The sequence below is a fragment of the Arvicola amphibius genome, chromosome 12, assembly GCF_903992535.2.
Source record: "Arvicola amphibius chromosome 12, mArvAmp1.2, whole genome shotgun sequence".
Lineage (NCBI taxonomy): Eukaryota > Metazoa > Chordata > Mammalia > Rodentia > Cricetidae > Arvicola > Arvicola amphibius.
In genome coordinates, this window is record NC_052058.2 from 92,203,619 (window position 1) to 92,228,871 (window position 25,253).

General features: G+C 42.2%; 1 protein-coding gene across 4 annotated transcripts in view; it reads left to right on the forward strand.

Moving 5' to 3' along the window:
* The window catches only part of Zranb3 (zinc finger RANBP2-type containing 3), a 161,311-nt gene that overhangs the window by 101,675 nt on the left and 34,383 nt on the right, over positions 1 to 25,253 (forward strand). For 3 of the 4 annotated variants that reach the window (XM_038350128.1, XM_038350130.1, XM_038350129.1), the window contains exons 8-10: positions 412 to 525; positions 17,083 to 17,202; positions 20,367 to 20,486. In XM_038350128.1, the coding sequence (XP_038206056.1) occupies positions 412 to 525; positions 17,083 to 17,202; positions 20,367 to 20,486 (354 nt within the window). Of the gene's footprint in view, positions 1 to 411; positions 526 to 8,543; positions 8,679 to 17,082; positions 17,203 to 20,366; positions 20,487 to 25,253 lie in introns of those variants that run through there. The other variant, XM_038350131.1, reaches the window with a different exon arrangement.

Consider the following 25,253-nt stretch of genomic DNA (forward strand, 5'->3'; position numbering starts at 1 on the left):
AAGAAAAATGAAATGAAGAATCAATTTATGATCATATAGTATTTTATGTAACTAATGTTTCTTTCATCCTTATTCTTGTTTAAATAATACATCTTACTACCAATATAAATTGCACCACCCTGTTTTCTTATGTGTTCAGATCTTTTTTGCTTCATACACTGTTTTTAAAGAGGAAGTTTCAGTTGTTTGAATTATGGTGTGACATAGCTTGTCACTGCCTTCTCTCATTAGCATAGACATCTGGCCGGTCTCTGCATTGTGATTTTTAAATGAACACATTGATATCTATGGAAATTTTCTTTTTATAACTTTCTATACGGAGAAGGGGGAAGTAGGACCTGCCGCATGATTGAATTAATTGTTCTGTTCTTGATGCTATATTCTTAAACAATGTTGTTCCTTTCCATGTAGGAACTGAATGCCAGCTTTGAAGAATGGCAAAAACTAATGAGAGCTCCAAATTCAGGTGCCGTGGAGGTTATGGGGTTGATAACGCGCATGTTTAAACAGACTGCAATTGCCAAGGTACTCCTTATTGGGCCATTATGTGTTTGCTTTCATAAAAAGTTTTCAATGCGTTTTAATTTACCCAATTGGTTACTTATATGCTACAACATGACTCTCCCATTTTTTAATTATTATGGAAAACCAAACTATTGAAAACAGACAGCAGTATGACAAACATTACTTTTTATAGTTTCCCATACACGCCTTATTTAAGGATGTACAGATGGTCCTCTTATTAGCTTTTGGCAATTATTCCTATATGATTCCTGCAAATAATCTTTTTAAAAGGTTGAACCAATCGTCTTTTTGTTTTGTTTTGTTTTTTTCAAGACAGGTTTCTCTGTGTAAAAATCCTGGTGGTCCAAGAACTCGCTCTGTAGACCAGGCTGGCCTTGAACTCACAGAGATCTGCCTGCCCCTGCAAGCAACAAAAAAATTGTATAGCTAGGAAGCCGGCCCCTGGTTGTACACATCTTTAATCACAGCACTTGGGAGGCAGAGGCAGGTGGATCTCTGTACATTCAAGGCCAGCCTTATGTACAGAACGAGTTCCAGGACAGCCAGGGCTACACAGTGAAACCCCATCTTGGTTTTAAGGGGGGAAAAAGTATAGATAGGGACCATAAAGAGGGCTGGCGGTTGTTCTGTAGGATTTATTTGGGTTCAGTTCCCAGCACCTGCATTGTGGCTCACAACCACCATTTGTAACTCCTTTTCCAGGGACCCTACTCCCTCTTCTGGCCTCTGTGAGTGCTGCATGCATGTGGTGCACAGATATACACACAGGCAAACTCATGCACATAAAATAAAAATACAGAGATCTTTAAAAATAGATAGGTCAGTAAGGTTTACCAAATGTCTGTAGTTAGGCACACACCAGTGCAGTCTTGTGGCCATTTCTGCCCCACCGAAATGTCTCTTGCCGCTAGCCATTTCCATTCATTCACCAGCCATGGCAGCTGCATATTCGCGTTCAGTCACTACATTTTCACCATTTCCAGACACAGTGTAAAGCCTTGGGTTCAGTTTTTCATGTACTATAAAGCTCTTAGTTTAATCCAGGATGTAACATAAGTATTTTTTTTTCTGTTGTACCTTGTATCTCCTCCAATGTGTGGAAATACAGCTTAGTTTTTATGATATCTTCACTAGTTAGTATGTTTTTATGGTATTCCAAATTTTAGGATGTCCCTTAATAGTAGGATATGCTATTATAAATAAAAATACTGTCATAATCCACGTAGCAGCTTATTTAGTCATCATTTTCATTGTTCTTCATTAGACTATTGCTATGGTAGTACATAATGCCAGATGTAGAAGTCAGAGGACAGCGTCAGGAGTTGGCTCTCTCATCTCTTTTCTATGTCAGAGCCTCTGGTTTCTGTGGCTGAACTGCCTATTCCGGGCTTGCCGGCCGCAGACTTCTGTTACTTCTCCTATCCCCACCTCTCATCCTGCCTTAGGAGTGCTGAGGTTACAGGTGTGTGCCACCACTTGCAACTGTTTACACGGAATCCAGGGACCAACTTGAAGTCACCGAACTTAACAAGCACTTTTACCTACTAAGCCGTCTCTCTGGCCCTAGACATCATTTTTATCTCTTGAGGGTAGAAATGTAGATATAGAATTGTGGTGTCAGACAAACACATGCTTAACTCCCAAAACACGTTGCCAAAATGTTGCAGACGGTTTTACCACTTTGTGTTTCTGCTAGGGTGGCTGGAGAGCTCCAGCTGCCCCGCTGTGGTCAGCACATGGCGCTGTCATCTTTCATTTTCTCCTGACTATGAAGGGCCTTTTTATTTTGTCTTTGTTTGTTTGTTCCTAAGTCGATGGTATGTTGGACATATTTTTATATTTCTTTTAGTTAGATATTTTCTCTTGTGAGTTATCTACCTAAATTAGTCTCCTATTAAAATTGGGTTATAAGGATTCTTTATGTTGAGGAATGACTCTGTATACAGATATGGATAATCTTTGCAAATTTTGCCCCCAATCCTGTGTGTTTTTTATTTATTTATTTATTTGGTTTTTTAAAAAAATTATTTGTTGGTTTTTGAGACCGGTTCTTGCTGCATAGCACTAACCGTCCTAGAACTTACTACACAGACCAAACTGGCCTCAAACTCAGAGATCCACCTGCCTCTGCTTCTTGAGTTCTGAAATTAAAGGTACGCACCACCATGCACTGGAGTTACAGACAGTTCTGTCAGCTGCCATGGGATGCTGGGAATTGAATCTTGGTCCTCTGGAAGAACAGCCTGTGCTCTCAACCACTGAGCCATCTCTCCAGCGCCCCCGTTTTTATTTTCTTAAATGCTGTTTTAAATAACAGAAATTTGTAATTTTTAAGTATTTCTTTTTTGGTTTTTCAAGACAGAGTTTCACTGCGGACCACATTAGCATCTAACTCACAGAAATCCACTTGCTTCTGCCTCCCTGAGTGCTGAGATTAAAGGTGTGTACCACCATTGCCCAGCAAATATTTCAGTGTGTCCTTCTTATTCTTCTTTTCTTGATTTTTGAGTCCAGAGAAACTTTTGCCTAGTACAGATTTACAAAGATGCCACATTTTCTTCTAATAATGCTATAGCTTTAGCATGCATATGAAGTCTATGAAGATTTTTTTAGAGTTAATTCTGTTTTGTTTTATTTTTGTTTTTAGACAGGATCTTAATAGGTAGCCCTAGTTGACCTGAAAACTGGCCTTGAACTCACAGAGATCCTCCCGCCTCTTATTCCAAAGTGCTTGGATTAAAGGCGTGAGCCACCACTCCCAGTTTAGAGTTAATTCTTTACATAACATAATGTAAAGATGGAGATTTGAGATTTTTTTTAATTTAAGGTGTGCGTGCGTGTGTGTGCGTGTGCGTGTGTGAGTGTGCGTGTGTGAGTGTGCGTGTGTGAGTGTGAGTGATAACAGGTCTCCATTCCCATCACAGTCCTTCATCATGCTCACAACGCACCCTTGTATTGTCACATGCTTTTCTTGTTCTATCACGGTGGCCTGCTGCTCAGTCACAATGTTCCACTGTGCACCCGTGCTCCAGTGTCCTTCACTATTCTCCGTTATTGTTGCATTAGGAGGAGCGGGCTGCATCCTGCCACCCAGCTATCTTAACCCCCGAAATAACCACACAGAAACTGTATTAATTAAATTACTGCCTGGCCCATTAGCTCTAGCCTCTTATTGGCTAACTCTCACATCTTGATTAACCCATTTCTATTAAATCTGTGTATCACCATGTGATGGTGGCTTACCGGCAAGATTCTAACCTATGTCCATCCCAGGCTGGAGATTCATGGCATCTGCCTGTCTCTGCTTTCTCACTCCCAGAATTCTGTTCTGTCTTCCCCGCCTACCTGTGTTCCGCCCTATCAACTAGGCCAAAGCAGCTTCTTTAATAACCAATGAAAGCAACAAATACAGAAGGGCCTCCTACACCACACTCTCCTCTCCCAGGGTCCTTCTCTCTTGTCAGAGAGCTCTGCTGTCCATCCCAGTTCTCTGCCCTCACAGCACATTGTCTCACCGTGACAGACTGCTCTATTATCCTTTCACAATGCTCCATGACTCTCCAATGACAGTGTTCCCCTTGAGGTGGAACAGCCTTCACAGGGGTTGCCTAAGACCTGGAAAAGTGTAGATGATTACATTATAAGTCATAACAAATGTATAAAATTTGCAAAATTACAGTTATGGAGAGGCAACCAAAATATTTTTTATTTATTATGTGTGCAGTGTTCTGCCTGAATTTATCCCTGCATGCCCGAAGAGGGCACCAGATCTCATTACAGAGAGTTGCGAGCCACCATGCGGTTCCTGGGAATTAAACTCGGGACCTCTGGAAGGACAGCCAGTGCTCTTAACCACTGAACCATCTCTCCAGCCCCAATAAAAATAATTTTATGGCTATAAGATTGCATGTCAGTGGTTAAGAGCATTGACTACTCTTCCAGAGGACCCTAGATCAATTCCTAGTACCCACATGGTGCTCACAGCTGTTTGTAATTCCAAGATCTGACACTGTCACATATGCAGGTAGAACGCCAATGCAATTAAATTTTTCTAAAAATTACGTGAGTACTAAAGGGTTGCAGCATTAGGTAGGTTAAGAACCACAGATCTATTTCATCACAGTGCTCAAATGTGCCGTCACAATGCCCCATTGTTCCATCACAGTGCTCCATTGTTCCATCACAGTGCTCCACTGTTCCGTCACAGTGCTCCACTGTTCCGTCACAGTGCTCCACTGTTCCGTCACAGTGCTCCACTGTTCCGTCACAGTGCTCCACTGTTCCGTCACAGTGCTCCACTGTTCCGTCACAGTGCTCCATTGTGCTGTCACAGTGCTCCATTGTTCCGTCACAGTGCTCCACTGTTCCATCACAGTGCTCCATTGTGCTGTCACAGTGCTCCACTATTCCATCACAGTGCTCCATTGTTCCATCACAGTGCTCCACTGTTCCATCACAGTGCTCCATTGTGCTGTCACAGTGCTCCATTGTTCCATCACAGTGCTCCATTGTTCCATCACAGTGCTCCATTGTTCCATCACAGTGCTCCATTGTTCCATCACAGTGCTCCATTGTTCCATCACAGTGCTCCATTGTTCCATCACAGTGCTCCATTGTGCCGTCACAGTGCTCCATTGTTCCGTCACAGTGCTCCATTGTTCAATCACAGTGCTCCATTGTTCCATCACAGTGCTCCACTGTTCCGTCACAGTGCTCCATTGTTCTGTCACAGTGCTCCATTGTGCTGTCACAGTGCTCCATTGTTCCGTCAAAGTGCTCCATTGTTCCATCACAGTGCTCCATTGTTCCGTCACAGTGCTCCACTGTTCCATCACGGTGCTCCATTGTTCCATCACAGTGCTCCATTGTGCTGTCACAGTGCTCCATTGTTCCATCACAGTGCTCCATTGTGCCGTCACAGTGCTCCATTGTTCCATCACAGTGCTCCATTGTTCCATCACAGTGCTCCACTGTTCCATCACAGTGCTCCATTGTGCTGTCACAGTGCTCCATTGTGCTGTCACAGTGCTCCATTGTTCCATCACAGTTCTCCACTCTTCCATCACAGTGCTCCATTGTTCCATCACAGTGCTCCACTGTTCCATCACAGTGCTCCACTGTTCCATCACAGTGCTCCACTGTTCCATCACAGTGCTCCACTGTTCCATCACAGTGCTCCATTGTTCCATCACAGTGCTCCATTGTTCCATCACAGTGCTCCATTGTTCCATCACAGTGCTCCATTGTTCCATCACAGTGCTCCATTGTTCCGTCACAGTGCTCCATTGTGCTGTCACAGTGCTCCATTGTTCCGTCAAAGTGCTCCATTGTTCCATCACAGTGCTCCATTGTTCCGTCACAGTGCTCCACTGTTCTATCACAGTGCTCCATTGTGCTGTCACAGTGCTCCACTGTTCCATCACAGTGCTCCATTGTTCCGTCACAGTGCTCCACTGTTCCATCACAGTGCTCCATTGTGCTGTCACAGTGCTCCACTGTGCCATCACAGTGCTCCATTGTGCTGTCACAGTGCTCCATTGTTCCGTCACAGGGCTCCATTGTTATATCACAGTGCTCCATTTTCCTATCACAATAATGTTTTCTAGCTCCATCCATTTTCCTGCAAAATTCAAGCTGTCATTTCATTTTCTGCTGTGTAGTACTCCATTGTATAAATGTACCACATTTTTCTTATCCATTCTTCGATCGAGGGGCATATAGGTTGTTTCCGGGTTCTGGCTATGACAAACAAAGCTGCTATGAATATAGTTGAACACGTGTCCTTGTGGCACGATTGAGCATCCTTTGGATATATACCCAAAAGTGGTATTACTGGGTCTTGAGGAAGGTTGTGTCGTAATTTTCTGAGAAATCGTCACACTGACATCCAAAGGGGTTGTACCAGCTTGCATTCCCACCAGCAATGCAGAAGTGTTCTCTTTCCCCACAACCTCTCCAGCGTAAGTTGTCATCGGTGTTTTTGATCTTGGCCATTCTTACAGGTGTAAAATGAAATCTCAAAGTTGCTTTGATTTGCATTTCTCTGATGACTAAGGATGTTGAACATTTCCTCAAGTGTCTTTCAGCCATTTTAGATTCCTCTGTTGAGACTTCTCTGTTTAGGTCTGTACTCCATTTTATTTTATTGAATTATGCTATCTTTTGGTGTCCAATTTCTTGAGTTCTTTGTATATTTTGGAGATCAGACCTCTGTCTGATGTGAGGTTAGTGAAGATCTTTTCCCATTCTGTAGGCTGTCGTTTTGTTGACCATGTCCTTTGCTTTACAGAAGCTTTTCAGTTTCAGGAGGTCCCATTTATTAATTGTTTCTCTCAGTGTCTGTGCTCCTGGGGTTATATTTAGGAAGTGGTTCCCTGTGCCAGTGTGTTCAAGTGTACTTCCTACTTTTTCTTCTGTAAGGGTCAGTGTGGCTGGTTTTATGTTGAGGTCTTTGATCCGTTTGGACTCAAGTTTTGTGCATGGTGATAGATATGGGTCTATTTTCATTATTCTACATGTTGATATCCAGTTATACCAGCACCACTTGTTAAATACGCTTTCTTTTTTCCATTTAATATTTTTTACTTCTTTATCAAAGATCAGGTGTTCGAAGATGTATGGATTGATATCCGGATCTTCTGTTTGGTTCCATTGGTCCTCCTGTTTGTTCTTATGCCAATACCAGGCTATTTTCAGTACTGTAGCTCTGTAGTAGAGTTTGAAGTCAGGGATTGTGATGCCTCCAGAAGTTTTTTTATTGCGAAGGATTGTTTTGGCTATCCTGGATTTTTTGCTTTTCCAAATGAAGTTGAGTACCGTTCTTTTGAGGTACTTGAAGAATTTTGCTGGGATTTTGATGGGCATTGCATTGAATATGTAGATTGCTTTTGGTTAAACTTTTGTTTTTTAAGTTTTATGTTTGAAAGACATTTTTATGGGAATGAAAGTGCAAAACATAAATTGGAAGAAAAGATCTCCGTTCTTTCGCGCCTCCATTTTCCCGTGCTGTAGTTGTCATAAGTTCTCATTTGATCGGTGGTCACTGTTCAAATTGTACATTCAGTCAGACATGTCCCACTCAGCTCTAACTCCATCTCGCTGACAGACAGCGGTTTTTTTTGCTGTTAATAACCATGCACTTGTTTTGTTTGCTTATCTGTCTTTGTGCTTAATGCTAAATACAGAAAACGTCTTTAAAATAAGAGAAAGAGCTCTCATTTGTTTTTTTGAGACAAGGTTTCTCTGTTACAGTCATGCCTGTCCTGGAACTCGCTTTGTAGGCCAGGTTGGCCTCGAACTCTCTGAGATCCACCTGCCTCTACCTCCTGAGTGCTGAGATTAAAGGCATGAGCCATCACTGCATGGTGAGAAAGAAGTCTTTAGGTGATTTTTGTCTGTGTTAAGAAGCTGTAGTTGTCAGTTGTGAGTGATGGTTGTTAGTAGGAAGTTGACATCTAACTTATTAAGACCCTTGAAAGAAAAGAGATTAAAATCAACTGTCTCCAAATTGAGTTGCAATCTTAAAAATAAAGTGTCAATCCCTGGCACTCAGCTTCTGGAGATTTTAGTCATCCTTCCTCCCTTCCACACCAGAAGCTCTGTTTTCAGCCACCAATGTATTTTTTATGTTTTTCTATTCCTGGATACAGCAAGAAACCATTAGTTCCCTGTTGTTAATAAATTGGGATGCTGAATACATTCCCCCATATGTTATTGAGTTCCAGTAGCTAAAGTCTGCTCTAACTCTGAATAATACAGTGTATCCACCATGTAGGTTAAGTGGGTTTATCGTGCATTATTACTATGAGGTAACTAGTTATAGGCCACTTCTGTTTTCTATGACAAAATGTGTTGCTGAGTTCTCGCATACCAGTTTGAAAATTGAATTGAAGTCATAGAGATTATAGATTGGTTATTACAGTGCATGCATTAGTGTTGAAGCTTCATTTTAAAAACAAAACAAAAAAGTGTAACATTGAATTCCTATTTCATCATGCTGAAGGGGCGTGATGAAGATGACACAGTGTCTACTTGTCAAAGAATCTGAAGCCTTTTGGAGAGACCAGTGAAATAAATAGTCACCTACAGAAGGCTTTGCTTACTGTGTGGAAGCACCCAGGAGAAGGGTACTGAAAAGATGCCCTGAGGAATGTGTAAGTAGATGTAGCCAGGCAAAAGGAAAAGGTGATTGGCTGGTGGAGTACAGTTCCAGTGGATGAAACAATTTGTGCAAACCCAGAGAGATTACTGAGAACTGGCATAACCAAGCAACCAAAACTAGGTGGGCAAGCACCCCTGCCACTGAGCTTTCCAATTCCAACAAGAAAGACCATTTTTTCTCTGTCTATTGTATCTTATAATACTTAGTGTGAATGCAATTGATACAAGGAGGAGTCCTCAAAATTAGAATCAGCATAATAGCCTGTGAGGAGGCGGCAGATACTCAAGGCTGGAGAAATGACTCAGAGGTAAAGCAAGCACACTGCTCCTGCCGAGGACCAGACTTGATTGGAAGCATCTGCATCACTTGGGTCACAACTGCCTTTAATTCCAGCCCCAGGGGATCCAACACCTTCTTGTGCGCATCTGTAGCAGCATGTAGATACATAATTTTAAAAAATCTTTTTAAAGATCTATTTCTTTTATGTGTGTGGGTGTTTTACCCGTATGGACGCCATATGCATGCAGTGCCTGTGGAGGACAAAACGGGGGTCAGATCCCCTGTACTGGAGTTACAGGTGGTTATAAGCCACCACATAGGTGCTGGGACCTGAACCCGAGTCCTCTGCAAGAGCATCAAGTGCTCTTATCCACTGACTTATCTCTTCAGCCCTCGAATAAATCTTTTTATAAACAAGATATATGTAGTATATTTGGTTCAGCCAATTATCACTTATTAGGAGCACATTACAATATTGTCTCATTTTTAGAGGAAACTATTTAAAGAGAAATGCCAGTTTTTTTTAATGAAAATTACTAAAACCAAGCCATAATTTGAAACTTCCTGTCACTTTGGGGATAGTAGCATTCTTCTGTGCCTTATTGGCTGAAGGGAAGTTTCTTTAAACATGTTCCCTTAAGGTACAAAATGTTTTCTACTTAATTGCTTTAGCAGCTTAACACGAGTAGCATCCCACTTAAAAATGCAGTGAGGGATAATAAGGTGACTACAGTTTTCCACCGCCGGGGCCTAGGAGGAGCCAAGGCTGCAGAGGGCCTATTCCTCGCTTGATCTGTGGTTTGGGAAAATGTCAGGCTCTGAACCAGTAGCAGACAGCCTGCCTCCTGTTCGTTAGTAGGAAGCAGTCAGCAGTAATCAATAAAGTACAAATAAAATACTAACAGCATCTTAGAGGAAACAGACAGTTTCCTATAAGGAGTCCCAGATGCTTAAAATCTGAGATTAGGGCTAAGATGCCCCAGTGGTTAAAGTGCTTGTCATGCAGATGTAAAGCCTGGAGTTGGGGGGGAGTCCCCAGAACCGCTGGAAATCTAGCATGTCTGTCGTCCCAGCCAGAGGACTAGAGGAGGTTTCTTTTTTGCCTGCATTCCCTACCAGCTATGACTATTAAAATAGAGGTCACTGTGACACTTGTTGAGCTAAAGAATACTCTGCAAGATGGGTCACCTCAACTGTAGAGAAGTTGCTCAGTTCCAACTACAAGGACAAGTGGGAATTTGTGTAGCTTGAAGAAGAGAGTGAGTGGATGGGCAGTTGCTTAAAAAGAGACATGATGGCTTGGGGGATTCTTGTAAAACTGATCTAACTGAATTCTTTTTTAAAAAAAAAATATTTGTGTATGGGGATGGGTACTCATTTATGAGTGCCAGCATGGAAGTGCATGGTGCACATATACAGGTCAGAGGAAAACCTCAAGTGTCAGTCCCTGTCTTCTGCCTTGTTAGAGACAGGGTCTCTTGTTCACTGGTGCTTATACCAGGCTGGCTGGCCATGAGTTTCTGGGGATTCTGTCTCTATCTCCCTTCTCACCGTCAGAGCTCTGGGATTACAGATACATTCTTTTGCATCCAGTTTTACATGGGTCTGGGGTACCTGAACTCAGATCCTCCTCACTTTTGCTCACTGAGCCCGCTTCCTTCCCAGTTCCCCGACCTGGAAGGATTCTTGCCTTTAGGTTGCCAAGAATTTACACAGCCAATATAGAAGGAGGAGCTAGGTTAGATCACCAACTGACCACTTATCAAGTGTGGAGTATCCTGAAAACAGACATAATAGGAATCTTCTGGGATTGAGTGGCAGATCCAACATGGGCAGGAATATCACAGAAGGCCTTATCTGAGAGCTAGGAGAAGCTGACTAAAAATTTGGTCTTGCTGTCACCTCTCTTTACCCCTTCCTTCGCCTTTTTTCTGTTGTTATTATTTGATTTAAGGCTGACAATTTTAAACAACTTTCATCAGGTTGTCAATCAATATAGTGTTTTTTTCACTTTTTATTTCACAAAGTATATACCTCTTCTAAAATATTTGAAAGTTGCTGGGTGGTGGCGGTGGACACCTTTAATGTCAGCACTCGGGAGGTAGATCTCTTTAAATCTGAGGCCAGCCTGGTCTACAAAGCAAATTCCAGGACAGGCTCCAAAGCTACAGAGAAACCCTGTCTCAAAAAAAAAAAAAAAAAGAAAAGAAAAGAAAAAAAAGGAAGTTGAGGCCAGAGATATGACTCAGAATAGCTTTCTGCTTTTGCAGAAGTTCAGCTCCCAGCACCTATACTGGGCATCTCATCCTGAGATGTAACTCCCTCTTCTGGTTTCTGCAAGCACTTGTACACATGTGGCAATCATTCACACACACACACACACACACACACACACACACAAATAAAGAAAAACATTCCCAAATGGATGTGACAGTACACACTCCACTGTCAGGGGCAAGCTTATTCTCATGGGCTTCATGGCCAACATGCTCTGTATAGCAAAACCCCATCTCAAACATACAGTTAAAAATACTGTTTCTTTAAATAAGATATATAGTATGTGGTCTCCACTTATTACCAAGGCTTTGACCTAACAGACAGGTATTCATTTCAGTAAAATAAAATAATTGTGAATTCATGCTTTTTCTAAAAGTAGCACAAAGCCTGAGCCAGCATCACCAAGGTATTGATCCTTACCAGGGCCACCACCACACACATCTACTAGCATTGCAAGCAAATGCTTATTCAGATCATTTAAAATCTGGCAGTGCAATGGCATTGATAGTTACTTAAAATGAAATATAGTAAAAATGCATGTAGAGTCATGGAGGGTCATGGAGGGATGACTCAGTGAAGAACAAGTACTGCTCTTCCAGAGAACCAGAGTTCAGTTCCCAGCACCAGCTATAAAGGCTCTGACACCTCTGGCTTCTGTGGTATCCACACTTATATGCATGCACATAATTAAAAATAAAATAAATCTTTGCAAAGCAAAATAAAATGCAATCCATGCCATCACTAATTTCAGAACCTGAAAGAATCCTTAGAGTCCACTTACTATGCAGGTATTTTGTATTCCAAATGTATTCGCTTCTAGAAATCAACGTCTCAGATGATGTTTAAGTTGCTGTGTCCATCCTAGCTGATTTTTTCTTTTCTTTCTTTCTTTTTCTTTCTTTTTTTTTTTTTTTTTCTGAGACAGGGTTTACTAGGTAGATAGTCCTGACTAGCCTGGAACTCCATGTAAACCAGGCTGGCCTCAGATTCTCAGAGATCCACCCACCTCTGCCTCCTTCCTGCTGTATCTGAGGTCATATACTACATACTCTGTGGAATTATGTTAGAGGAGAGCCGCTTGTTTGTCCTGGCCGCCCAGAACCAAAATTATCACACAAAAACTGTGATTAAATCACTGCTTGGCCCATTAGCTCTAGCTTCTTATTGCCTACTCTTACATATTAATTTAACTCATTTCTATTAATCTGTGTGTGGCCACATGGCTGTGGCTTACTGGCTAAAGTTTTGGCATCTCTCTTTGGTAGGGCTACATGGCATCTCTCTCTGACCCTGCCTCCTTTCTCCCAGCATTCAGTCCATTCCTCCCTGCCCTGCTCTGCTATAGGCTCAAAGCAGTTCTTTATTCATTAATGGTAATCACAGTACACAGAGGGAAATCCCACATCAGGCTTAACTTTGGAAAAGCAGCTCTATGCAGACATTGAAAGTTTTAAGCATATGTCTTTATGTGCATGCACACATACACATACAAATAACTTTGTCCTTATGAATTTCTCATTTACCTGTTGTGCAATTAACTCAAAACTCCATCCAATCATCATTTAAAAATTGTTCGTCAGGGCTGGAGAAATGGCTCAGCGGTTAAGAGCATTGCCTGCTCTTCCAAAGGTCCTGAGTTCAATTCCCAGCAATCACATGGTGGCTCACAACCATCTGAAATGAGATCTGATGCCCTTTTCTGGCTTGCAGGCAGACACACAGACAGAATATTGTATACATAATAAATAAATAAAATATAAAAAAAATGTTCGTCAGTGCTGGAGATAGATGGCTTAGCAGTTAAGAGCACTGGTTCTTCTAGAGATCCCAGGTTCAACTCCCAGCACCCACATGGCAGCTCACAACTGTCTGTAACTCCAGTTACATGGGATCAGATACCCTCACACAGATAGGCATGCAGGAAAACACCAATGCACATAAAATAAAAATAAATTATTAAAAAATTATTCTTCAAATTGTATGTATGTATATAATATATCTTGATCATATCAACCCCCACTCTTCATTAAAACTCTATAACCTCCCCGAGGACATCTCCCTCCTGACTTTAGGGCCCCTCCTTAAATATAACCCACTGCGTCCAGTTAGTGCTGCTCACAGGTGTGGAGCTACACACTAGTGCATGGGCAATCTACTGGTGGCCACAATCTCAAAAATGGCTGTCCCTCCCCTCTCTCATTCATGCTGGAGCTGTAACTGACTTGGTTATACAGGTAGCCACAACTGTTGTGAATTCACTTGTACCAGAACTATGTCATGTCTGGAGCACACCACTTTTATAGCATTTCCCCATCCTTGGGCTCTTTTTATTCTTTCTGCCCCACCTTTTCTGAGCCTTGGGCTGAGGAAGGAATGGGAGGGCTCGACATGTGGATATAGATATAGATAGATAGAGATAGAGATAGATATAGATATAGATATAGATCTCACTTGGGAAGAAGGCATGTGAGACCTTCAGGTTACAACAATTGTTCCATTTGTAAATCTAGATTTGGATTGTAATGAATGTCCCCTTGACACATTCCAGCTTGGCATGTACTTACCGAAAAGCTTATCCCAGTAAATATAGCTCTTTAGGCAAACATGCACTTTATTAAAGTGCTTCAGTTGCCATGACAACATATCTAGACTTTATAGCTGCTTGTTTTGAGAGAACTTCTTTTCCACTTTCTGAAGCACTGACATCTAAAGCTTTAGCCAGCCTCCAGACTCACTACATGATGAATTCTATTGTTCAGAAAATATGCAAAATACAGCAGAATAAACCTTGTGAGGCTTTGTAGTCAATACATCTAAATTTTAGGTAGGCATTTTTAAATTTTTAATTTCAAGGTTACTAAAGCTATGTTAACAATGGAAAATAATCACTTCCAAAAGTAAGTCCCGTAGCTTTATACCCCGTTAACTGCCACTTCCAGTTCTTGCGAAAGCTGAGTGTTGGTCTTTGTTTTGTGCTAATTCATTCCGTCTCAGCCTTGCTTCTGTAGCATCTTAGTTTGCATTACTGCTTCCCTCTTAGTTCCAGCCATGCCAGTTTACTTGCCAGTAGCCTTGAAAAACGTCACCTCCTATGTCTCTGCCCCTCCCCAGATGCAAGCCTGTCTCTTATTCCCATCCTTCCATCAAAGTTGTATAATTTTACTAACTTTTAAAGTTATGCTAATTTTGTCCTGATCAGTATTTACTACATATGTTTTTAGACCCATGTTTAAAATATTTTCAGGTGAGCCTTGATATACTGTTAGTTTATGTTTTATGCCATGTAATAGTCTAATATGTTATATAATATTTAAATCAGGGCAGCATGTAGTGCCTTGTCATTTTTTTATGGTGAAAACATTTAAAATTCCTTCTTTAGCTTTAGCTTTTTGAAATGTGCACTGCGTTATCTACAGCTGCGCAGTAGCAGCCCACCAGAATGTCTTGCTTTGTTCTCATTTGTTGAGCTTTCTTTCCTCTGCGACTCGTTTTATTTTCTTTCAAGATTGTCACCATCCTTTTTTCTCCCTTCTCATTTCCCTTCTTGTCCTCCTCTTCCCTCTTCCCTTTCTCCCCCTCTCTTCTTTTCCCCTCCCCTCCTTCTCCTTCCCCGCCTTTCCTCTTCTTCCTATTCCCTCCCTTTTCCACCTCTTCCTCTTCCTCTTCTTCCCTGTTGATCCTCCCTTCCTCCCTTCCTCCCTTCCTTCCTTCCTTCCTTCCTTCCTTCCTTCCTTCCTTCCTTCCTTCCTTTTGCCTAGATATCAAGCCTAGAAATTTGTAAGCACTAGGCAAATAATGTGCTTTATCCCTGAATTATATACTCAGTCTTTCAGTATCTATTTATATAACTTTAATTTAATACTCACAATTTTTATGCACTGTGCCTACTCCCTGATTCACTTGTGTGCAGCTGTAGCACAACACTTGAGACTGGAACATTTATAAACAATGTAAGGTTATTTAGTTCACAATTCTGGAGGCTGGACATGAGTATAGAAACCTCATAACCTTTTTTACCCTGCCATTCACCACTGTTGCATTGGGGATTACATGCCTGGTGCATCTTTTTTGAGCTTGCCTTCACACCCTACTGCTTACCCTCAGTGCAGGATTCTACTCATTCCTATTTTACCCCCATCTGAATAATATATTCCAGTTTGCTGCCAGGATGGGTGCATGGAACGTATATGTTCAGGATGAGGCCTAAGCTGTGCACAGCCCCCTACTTCTACATTTCCTTAGCTTGTCCCAGTTCTAGCTCCCCCTCACCCTATTCCTCCTGGGCCTTTTACATGGCTGAGTAGAAACCAGGTACTTCTGTGTATCTCATATTGCCAGCCTGGGATCTCCCAGGATAGAGAATCAGTTACCCAGGCATCGTGTACTTCTTAGCTTCCTCGATTTTGCTCTTGACTTTGTGCTTGTGTCCTTTGCTATTCTTAAACTAAGAAGGAATAGGGGTTGAGTGAGTTCAGCCTGATACCTTTATCCAAACTTTCTAAGTAACCAAATTTTTGTCATTTGTTTATTAAAACATTTATTTTAACTTTATTTATATATGTGTATGTGTCTCTGTATGTGTATGTGTGTGTGCATGTTTGTGCATGCACTTAGGAGCCTGTGGGCAATAAGAGGGCATCATACACCCTGGAGCTACAGGCACTCGTGAGCCATGTAGTGTACATGCTGGAAAATGGTACTTGGGTCCTCTGTACAAGGAGCAAGCACTCTTAATCACTGAGCCATTTTTCCAGCCCCTCTCCTTTTTATTTCTTTATTTTAATTCTGGAACTCCCTGTATAACCCAGGCTAGTCTTTTTTTTTCTTTTTTTGGTTTTTTCAAGACAGGGTTTCTCTGCAGCTTTTTTAGAGCCTGTCCTGGACCTAGCTCTTGTAGACCAGGCTGGCCTCGAACTCACAGAGATCCGCCTGCCTCTGCCTCCCGAGTGCTGGGATTAAAGGCGTGCGCCACCACTGCCCGGCTCAGGCTAGTCTTAAATTTGTAATCTTTCTGGCTCAGCCTCCTAGAATTGCGGACATACACTACCACAATCAACCAGTAACAGCTAAAAGACAGTGTATTCATATTTTAAGTTTAAATCACCCCTTCCTTATGTCTTACTCTTGCTGGATAACTTGGAGAGACTTTACCCAAGAATGCCAATTCAATGTTAATGTTCATGACTTTATTCTTTCTACATCAATTCCTCCATTTCATTCTGTTATCTTAGTCCTCCCTCTTGTGCTCTTGAGCCTATCTCTTCAGGTTCTTCCAGAACTTTCTTGTTTTATTATGATTTCTATTACTATGATCAAACACCATGACCAATAGCATCTTGGGGAGGAAAGGGTTCATTTCACCTTACAGCTTATAAGTCTGTCATCCAGGTGAATCAGTGGCAGCCGTCCTGAAAAGGTGTGTATCTAGTCCATGATGCCTTCCCCCTGCTGTGGAGCTGTGGGGAGATGAGCTGAGCCCCCTTCGCAGGTTGCCTGCCATGACGCTCTGCCTTCCCAGAACTCAGAGCTGACTAGGGATTGAGAGGAAACTTGGCACCAAAATAAATTTCCTCTGCTTTAAATGGATTTCTCCGCGGCATTTTGTCCCACCAGCACCACCAAACAGCAGGGCGTGTACTCGGGTAGCTTTCCAATACTCCCTGCATGTGGCTTCCAGCTTAGTAGGCTGCATAGGGACACACCAGCTGGGGGTCATGGAGATATGTATCTAAAGATACTTCCTGGGGTCGGGAGCTTTCTTATTTTTCCTTTATTAAAAGTGACATGGTGCTTTATTAAAAATTTTGATGAAGTTAATAAAACCTGACTTTACTATTTAGGCAGGTGCGGTGAAGGACTATATTAAGATGTTGCTCCAGAATGAGTCACTTAAATTTCTGGTCTTTGCTCACCATTTAACTATGCTCCAGGCGTGCACAGAAGCCGTCATCGAAAACAAGGTATTGTGATTTTTTTTATAAAATAAGTTTTAGATTGCATATTTTCACCATACTGAAAATCACTTTTAGTCCCGTGATTTATGTGGATGATGTTTTTATAATATATTGTTTTATCAATAATTGAATATTTTCTTACAAATTTTAATAATATATTAATACCATGGTATATTGTTTTCTTCTTTATATCAATTTTAAATTTTTCCTTTGTCCAGTTTATCTGAGTTGACGAAGCTCTTCTGTCCTGACTCCCTAAGGGAGTCCTTCCCTGTTCCAGGAGATAACACACGAGTGGTGTAATTGCACACACACCTAAATGTCGCTAACGGAAGAGAACACAGTGATGAAAATCACTGCCCCTAAACTTTCAGACTTTTTAAGCTCACAGGCCATATACTCTATGGGAAATTGTCATTAGAATGAGTATGGACCCATTAAAGTTCATGTGGGTGGCCCACTCGGTTTACCAGGCCGTACCGCAAGGTCAGTGATCTCCCCGGAATCCTCCAAGATCCACTTCAGGTTCCAGTATTCACATCAGAGATGGCATCTCCCATTGTTCATTTCAAAGCTTTGCCTGCCATCTGCCCTGTGCGTGCTTGGGGCTTACACAGGTGTGTGGCGGCAGCTGTAAGAAACATCCTGGCAACTGGTGTGAACCTTGTTCACCTGGAGCAGTACAGCCAGTGTTTTCAAAGACAGCACTAAAGCTATGCTAGTCATTAACTAGTGTGTTTGTAATATATTCTGGTGTCTTCCTTCACGGACGGGTTTATGATAGCATAGTGTGATGTCATAACATGAAAGGTTCTATTGATTTTCACTCTGAGAAAGATTACATTAACCTTACAAGTAATTTTTAAGTCATTGAAGAGAATAGATTCCTATTACTTTCCATTCTGAATGTATTTAGTCTTAGATTTCCTAGATTCTGACCCAGGCACAGCAGGCCGCTCTTCCTCGCATCCATTGTGCTGATGTGCTGGATCTCATGCTGCTTTGCAGTTAAAAATATAGCTATTCATGGAGCAAGAAGGATTTCTCTCCATTACCCCATGCTCTGACCAAGTGTTTAGAAAGATCCTGAGAGGATTTTATAATCTGTAAGGGATACTGAGTGGTTCATTGGTCAGGTTATGCTTTGTGAAGAAACAAAGTTACTAATTTAGGGCTGGAGAGAGGACTCAGTGAGTAGTTTGCTCTGTGAGCATGAGGAACTAGGATGTAGTTGCTGTCCTAATCCGAGCACTCGACTGTGAGATGGGAAGCAGAGACAGGAGCACCCTGCTAGCCTGCTGTACACAGTGGAAAAACCAGAGACTCCCCTCGAACAAGGTGGAAAGCCAGGACCAGCCCTTGAGGTTGTTATCTGACCTCCACCTCCACACTGGGGCAATCACTTACCCACACTCACACTTATGTCCAGGTATGTAGGGTTTTGTTTTGTTTTGTTTTGTTTTTAAGAATCATTTAATGATACTTGGACAGTTTGATTTGGAAATTAGGGCTTAACTTTTCTTTTCTTTTGGCTTTTCAAGACAGGGTCTCTCTGTGTAATCCTGGCTGTCTTAGAACTCACTCTGTAGACCAGGCTGGCCTTGAACATAGAGATCCACTGCCCCTGCCTCTCAAGTGCTGGGATTAAAGATGTGTGCCACACCACGCTCCAGACTGGCAGCTTGACTTCTTTCTGTGAGGCTGGATTTGCTCTCTTTAGCCATTTCTAACACACAGCTCTTTCACCACATAAATTGTTCTTGAAGACAGTCTGTTCAATTTAAAACTTAATGAGTCTCCGTTTTTAGAGGTGTGTGTGGGTGTCGTAACTCCTCACTTCAATGGTTACAGTCATCTCACATAGTTCTTTCAGTTTAATAATGTGAAAAAAGAGGTCATGAATGGTAGATTTAGAGTGTTCCTTTCCCAGGTAATGTTTGGTTGTGTTTCAGAAACACTTATACCAGTCTCCGTACTTCCCTAATACCTGAATAAAATCATCTCTCCTTTCTCTCACATCTACTTTTCATTTTATTCTGAAGTAACTTATCCTGTGACCCTAAAGTTACTCTTACCTACTGCCTAAGGTTGCCTATGAACTTGGATAGAATTTTACTGAAGGAACATTTGCTTCATTAAAAATATTTATAGAGCTTCTGTTGCATAAAAGCAATTGCCCTTGGCATTGATGGCTATCTTAGATACTTTTCTATTACTGTATAAAGACACCATGACCAAGGCAATTTATAGAAAAAGAGTTATCGAGTTTACAGTTTCAGGGGTCGAGTGCATGACCTTTGTATCAGAGAGCAAGGTGATGGCAGGCAGGCGCGGTGCTGGAGCAGTAGCCAAGACCCTACATGCTGAGACAACCACAAGGCAGAGAGAAAGCTAACTTGGGAATGGTGTGGATTGTGAAACCTCCAAACCCACCCTCCACCATGACACACCTCCTCCAACATGGCCACGCCTCCCAGTGCTTCCCAAACAGTCTCACCAATGGGGGCCAAACATTCAGATATGTGAATCTCTAGGGACTATTCTCTTTCAAACCACCACAGTGGAATTAAGATGCATTAAACATAGCTGGGCTGTGGTGGCACACCGCTTTAATCCCAGCACTTGGTAGGCAGAGGCAGGAAGGTCTCTGTGAGTTTGAAGCCAGTCTGGTCTACAAGAGCTAGTTCCAGGACAGGCACCAAAGCTATATAGACCTGGTCTCAAAAAAAAGTGCATTAAATGCATTAAACAAAAAGCCTATCTTCAAGTATGTTAAAAAGTCAGAAATAGGGGTAGGCAAGATGGTTCAGCTTGTCACCAAAGGTACTTGTCACCAACCTGATAACCTGAGTTCAATCACTGAAACCCACATGGTAGAAGGAGAGAACCAGCTCCTGTAAGTTGTTCTCTGACCTCCATATATGTACGTGTGCATGCCCAAACACACATACACACACACACACACACACACACACACACACTAATATGTATAATAAAATTTTTAAGTAAGAAATTACTATATTTTGTTAAGATTCTTACTGTGTGACATTTGCTGATGTGTCATTTTAACCAGTTTGTATCTTTATATGATTACTAAAGTAAGGTATAAAATATATAGAATAAGATGGTTGCCTAGGGCTTGTCTAATTTTGCTATTTCCCTTATTCTAGGCTCGTTACATCAGGATAGATGGAAGTGTTCCATCTTCAGAAAGGATTCACCTGGTTAATCAATTTCAGAAGGACCCCGATACTCGTGTGGCCATCCTGAGCATTCAGGCTGCTGGCCAGGTAAGAGACTCAGGTCTAAGTCTGATAAGAAAGTATCATGAAAATAACAAAAAGTCCATTAATGCTAATTTTGGTTTGTATCATTGTATTTTATATATGGATACTTGCTCTAATAAGTTCTACTTCAGAGTGCTAGAAAACATAATAGAGGGCAGCCTCTTATTTTTATTCTATGAAAACTTCATGCATGTACTGTAGTCATGTCTGCCCCTTATCCCCTTCCCTTAGCTCCTCTCACCCTCATCTACTGCATCTCCCTCCCAACTTCATTCCTTTTCTTTAAGTATCCCACTGAGTGTCAGTTAGTGCTGCTCTTGTGCACATGCGTGCGGACTCAGCCACTGGGTATGGGCCTCCTACCGTTGACTACCCGAACCACAAAGAACAGTAACTCAGGTTGTCCTCCGGCCTCAGTGTATGCACGCATACAATTAATTAATTAGTGTAATTTTATCATGCCGATTCTTTTGCCTTGCACAGTAATAGTCCCCCAAAGTCCTTAGGGCCACATCCCTTCTAGCAGTTTGTTTTTCTTTTTTTGTTTGTTTTTTGAAATAAGATTTCACTTTATTATCCCTTGCTGACCTGGAACTCACTATGTAGACCAGACTGGCCTTGAGCTCACAGAGATCTACCTGCATTTGCCTCTCAGAGTGCTAGGATTAAAAGCATACACCACCACATCTGGCTTCTTCCAGAATTTTTCTTTCTACTCCAAGCAATGATCTCTTCTTTTTTCCCTTTAAGACAGAGTTTCTCTGTGTAATAGCCCTGGCTATCCTGAAACTCACTTTTTAGATAAGGCTGACCTCTAACTCAAAGAAATCCCTCTGTCTCTGCCTCCCCAGGGCTGGAATTAAACCCCTGCACCATCATGCCCAGCCCCCAAACAAGGACCTCGTGTTCAATCTGCAGTCCGGTCGGCTTCTCAGTAAACAGCAGTTAGCTCGTGGCCCCAGCTAACTACAAGGGCATCTGGGAGGAGCAGTCTTTAGTCCTTGTCTTAGTTACTTTTCTATCGCTGTGACAAAATACCATTGCCAAGGCAATTTATTATTATTTTTTTAAAGTGTTTAATTTGGAGTTTATGGTTCCGGAGGGTTAGATTCCATGGCCATCATGGCAGGAAGCACAGCCACAGGCAGGGAGCACAGCCGCAGGCAGGGAGCACAGCCGCAGGCAGGCAGGCACGGTGCTGGAGCAGTACCTGAGAGTTTACATCCTGATCCACAGGCACAAGGCAGAGAGTAAACTGGGAATGGCATGGCCTTTTGAAACCTCAAAGCCTGACACACCTCCTCCAACAAGGCCATACCTCCTAACTTTTCCAAACAGTTTCCACCAACTAGGGACCGGGTATTCAAATGTATGAGCCGATAGGGGTCATCCTATTCAGGCCGTCACAGTCCAGGTTACCCACTGACAGTCAGGTAACCTGGAGAAAAAGACCTGAGGAGAGTAAGTATTACATAAAAGAGGCAGTTATAGAGAGTATATAACTCTATGTAAGAGAGGATCGTTTTGGATTTATGCTGCTAGAATAAACATTTTGATGTGAATGTCTAAACCAGATAATTTCATTTAGCATGGGGGATGCTAACTGAGCATCTGAGCATATGTCCATGGCATACACCTGTTATATGTTAAAGACCACTTTTTTACCCAGCCAGTCGAGGTCTATAAAATGCTGTGTGTAGAAAAACTGTTTAGCACCCACGAGGAGTTGTCTCAGTAATTCCTTATGTTGGATTAAGCTTCCTAAAATCTGATGTATTTATCGGTTAGAATATTCTAGCCATACAGAATATTACCAAGAACCTAAAATTAGAAATGGGTGATTGTCCCCGTCAGGAGACATGATAAGTAGGATGGAACCAGACAGGAAAGGCAGGGCTATTACGAGTTTAAAATAGGATTAAAAATAAATGACATTTTGAAATTAAGAATGTACGGGGCACTCATATTTTATTCAGGGTGGTGCTCGTGAAGCGCTTACATAAGTCAGCACTTGTACACTGGAAGGCTGAGGTGCTCGTACGAACAAAAGGAAGACGCAAGGGTGTTGTCCTGGCTGATCTCATACCGTAGACTGACTACTTCTTAGAATGATAGTGATCTTGCAAGCATGGTCATGTGTGAGTCTCAGGGGTCTGGAATTGTAGCTCCAGAATCATTTACCTTGTTTGTTTGGTGGTTTGTTTCTCTTTTTCTTTGTTTCTCTATTTTGGGGTTTTTGAGACAGGGTTTCACTCTCTGTCCCGGAACTCACTAGTTAGAGCAGGCTGCCTCTGCTTCCTGAGTGCTAGGATTAAATGCTGGGCTTTTGCACCTGGTGTTTTTGAGACATGGTCTCAAGGCTGGGGCTCCCCAATTAGTCCAGGCGGACTGGCAGTGTGTAGAAGGAAGCGGCAGGCTGTGTCCCGCCAACCGGCTAGCTTTGCCCAAAATAATTACACGGAAACTGTATTCTTTTAAAACACTGCCTGGCCCATAGTTTCAGCCTCTTATTGGCTAATTCTCACATCTTCCTTTAACCCATATTTAGTAATCCGTGTAGCACCACGAGGTGTGGCTTACCAGGAGAGATCTTAACCTGCGTCCATCTCAGAGAGGAGAATCATGGAGACTCACTATGGCGACTGCAGCGTCTCCCCCCTCCTGCTACCCAGCATTCTGTTCTGTCTACTCTGCCTACCTAATTTTCTGTTCTCTTAAAGGGCCAAGGCAGTTTTCTTTATTAATAATGAAAGTAACACATAGACACTCCTCCATCATTTCCCCTTTTAGTGTTGCGGGAGCTCCTTCTGCTCCTTTAGCCAATAGCCGCTGAGATACCAGCCCATTGGGGCGTGGTCTCTCTTTTTAAAAATGCGGCCACTTCCCTCCGCTTGCTCTCTGGCTTCCGGCTCCGCTTCTGACGACTAGGCTCCCTTCCTGATTGTGCAGAGGGCTGTTGTCTAGGACGGTGATCTGTAAGTTTTTTCCCCTTTAAATAAATAACCATTCTATTAATCATAATTCCAAACTGGTGTGGGATTGTTTGTGATTTACACCATCATCTGGCGCCCAATGTGGGGCAAAGGGGAAATGATGGAGGAGTGTCTATGTGTTACTTTCATTATTAATAAAGAAAACTGCCTTGGCCCTTTAAGAGAACAGAAAATTAGGTAGGCAGAGTAGACAGAACAGAATGCTGGGTAGCAGGAGGGGGGAGACGCTGCAGTCGCCATAGTGAGTCTCCATGATTCTCCTCTCTGAGATGGACGCAGGTTAAGATCTCTCCTGGTAAGCCACACCTCGTGGTGCTACACGGATTACTAAATATGGGTTAAAGGAAGATGTGAGAATTAGCCAATAAGAGGCTGAAACTATGGGCCAGGCAGTGTCTTAAAAGAATACAGTTTCCGTGTAATTATTTTGGGCAAAGCTAGCCGGTTGGCGGGACACAGCCCGCCGCTTCCTTCTACAGCAGTGAGTCCCAGCACTCTGTCCATCTCCACCTCCCGAGTCCTAGAATTACAAGTGCACACCTCCACGCTCAGCTTTTTACGTGGGTTCTGAGAAAAGAACTCAGGTCCTCACATCTGCAAGGCAAGTTCTGTCCTGACTGAGTTGTCTCCTCATTAAGTAGGGCAACAAAGTATGATTTTGTTATAACAAAAGTATTTTGACTTAAAGTAAAAATAACAGTTTAATAGTCTCAAAAAACCCATCCTTCACAAAAGCTCTAGTCCTTGTGAACTGCATGAATTAAACCATATTTCTAAAGTAAGGTAGACTTTTTGTCGTCTGCCCACACCTTTGGCTGTATACATGCTTCAGAGTTCACTCAGCCCGCCGTTGTAGGAGCTGTGCATCTTGACACATTTTCATGTACTGGATGTAAAATAAGACTTAATGTTTTTCTGCCATAGTATTTCACGTTCATGTAAAAGGCAGTCGCACAGAGAATACAGCAGCTGCATGACACACTGAGACTGGAAGCAATAAACTTGAGGGTCTTAGAGCTGTCGCATGGGAGATTTCACAGGAGGAAACTGCATGGCTAGAGACATGTTCCTCTCACTTTCCAGCACAGTGGATTGAATTAAATGAAGAGCATGTCAGTGCTTGGTGCCTAGTTGCCATGGATACCATGTGCTACAAATCACATTCTCTTTTATAATGTATTTCGTTAGATTTTCCAGTAGCAAAGTGAATCGGACTCTTCCAAGGGATAAAGTTGATTTTGTTTGTATGTTCAGTGCCCATAAACCTGCCTATTGAAATGTCTTTAAATATGTTTCTTGTAGCTCCCTTGAGTATTTCACAATAAGAAGCCTTCATCTGCCGTTCATGAATTAGATCTTCTTAATTTGTCTTGCATCGCATGACTCACTTGTGTTAAGTTTCTTAGTGTTCTAGTTTCATCTCTGTTGCTGTGATAAAAACACTTTGACCACAAGCAACTTAGGGTCAAATTACTTCAGCTTAAAGGTTATAGTCCGTCATTGAGGAAAGTCGGGAACTCAAGCAGGGCTTGAAGGAGGAACACAGCTGGCTTACAAAGCCAGGGACCACCTGCCCAGGGGATGGTGCCAACACAGCGGGCTGAGCCCTCTTATAGTTAGTAACAGTCAAGATGATCCCACAGGCCAGGCTGACCTGAGCAGTCACTCAGTTGTCTTCTCCCTTCTCAGATGACTACATGCTGTCAAGTTGACAGTTAAAGCTGACTAGAACTCTTATTTTCTTTTTTTTTTAATGTGTTCAGGAAGGCTTTATGTT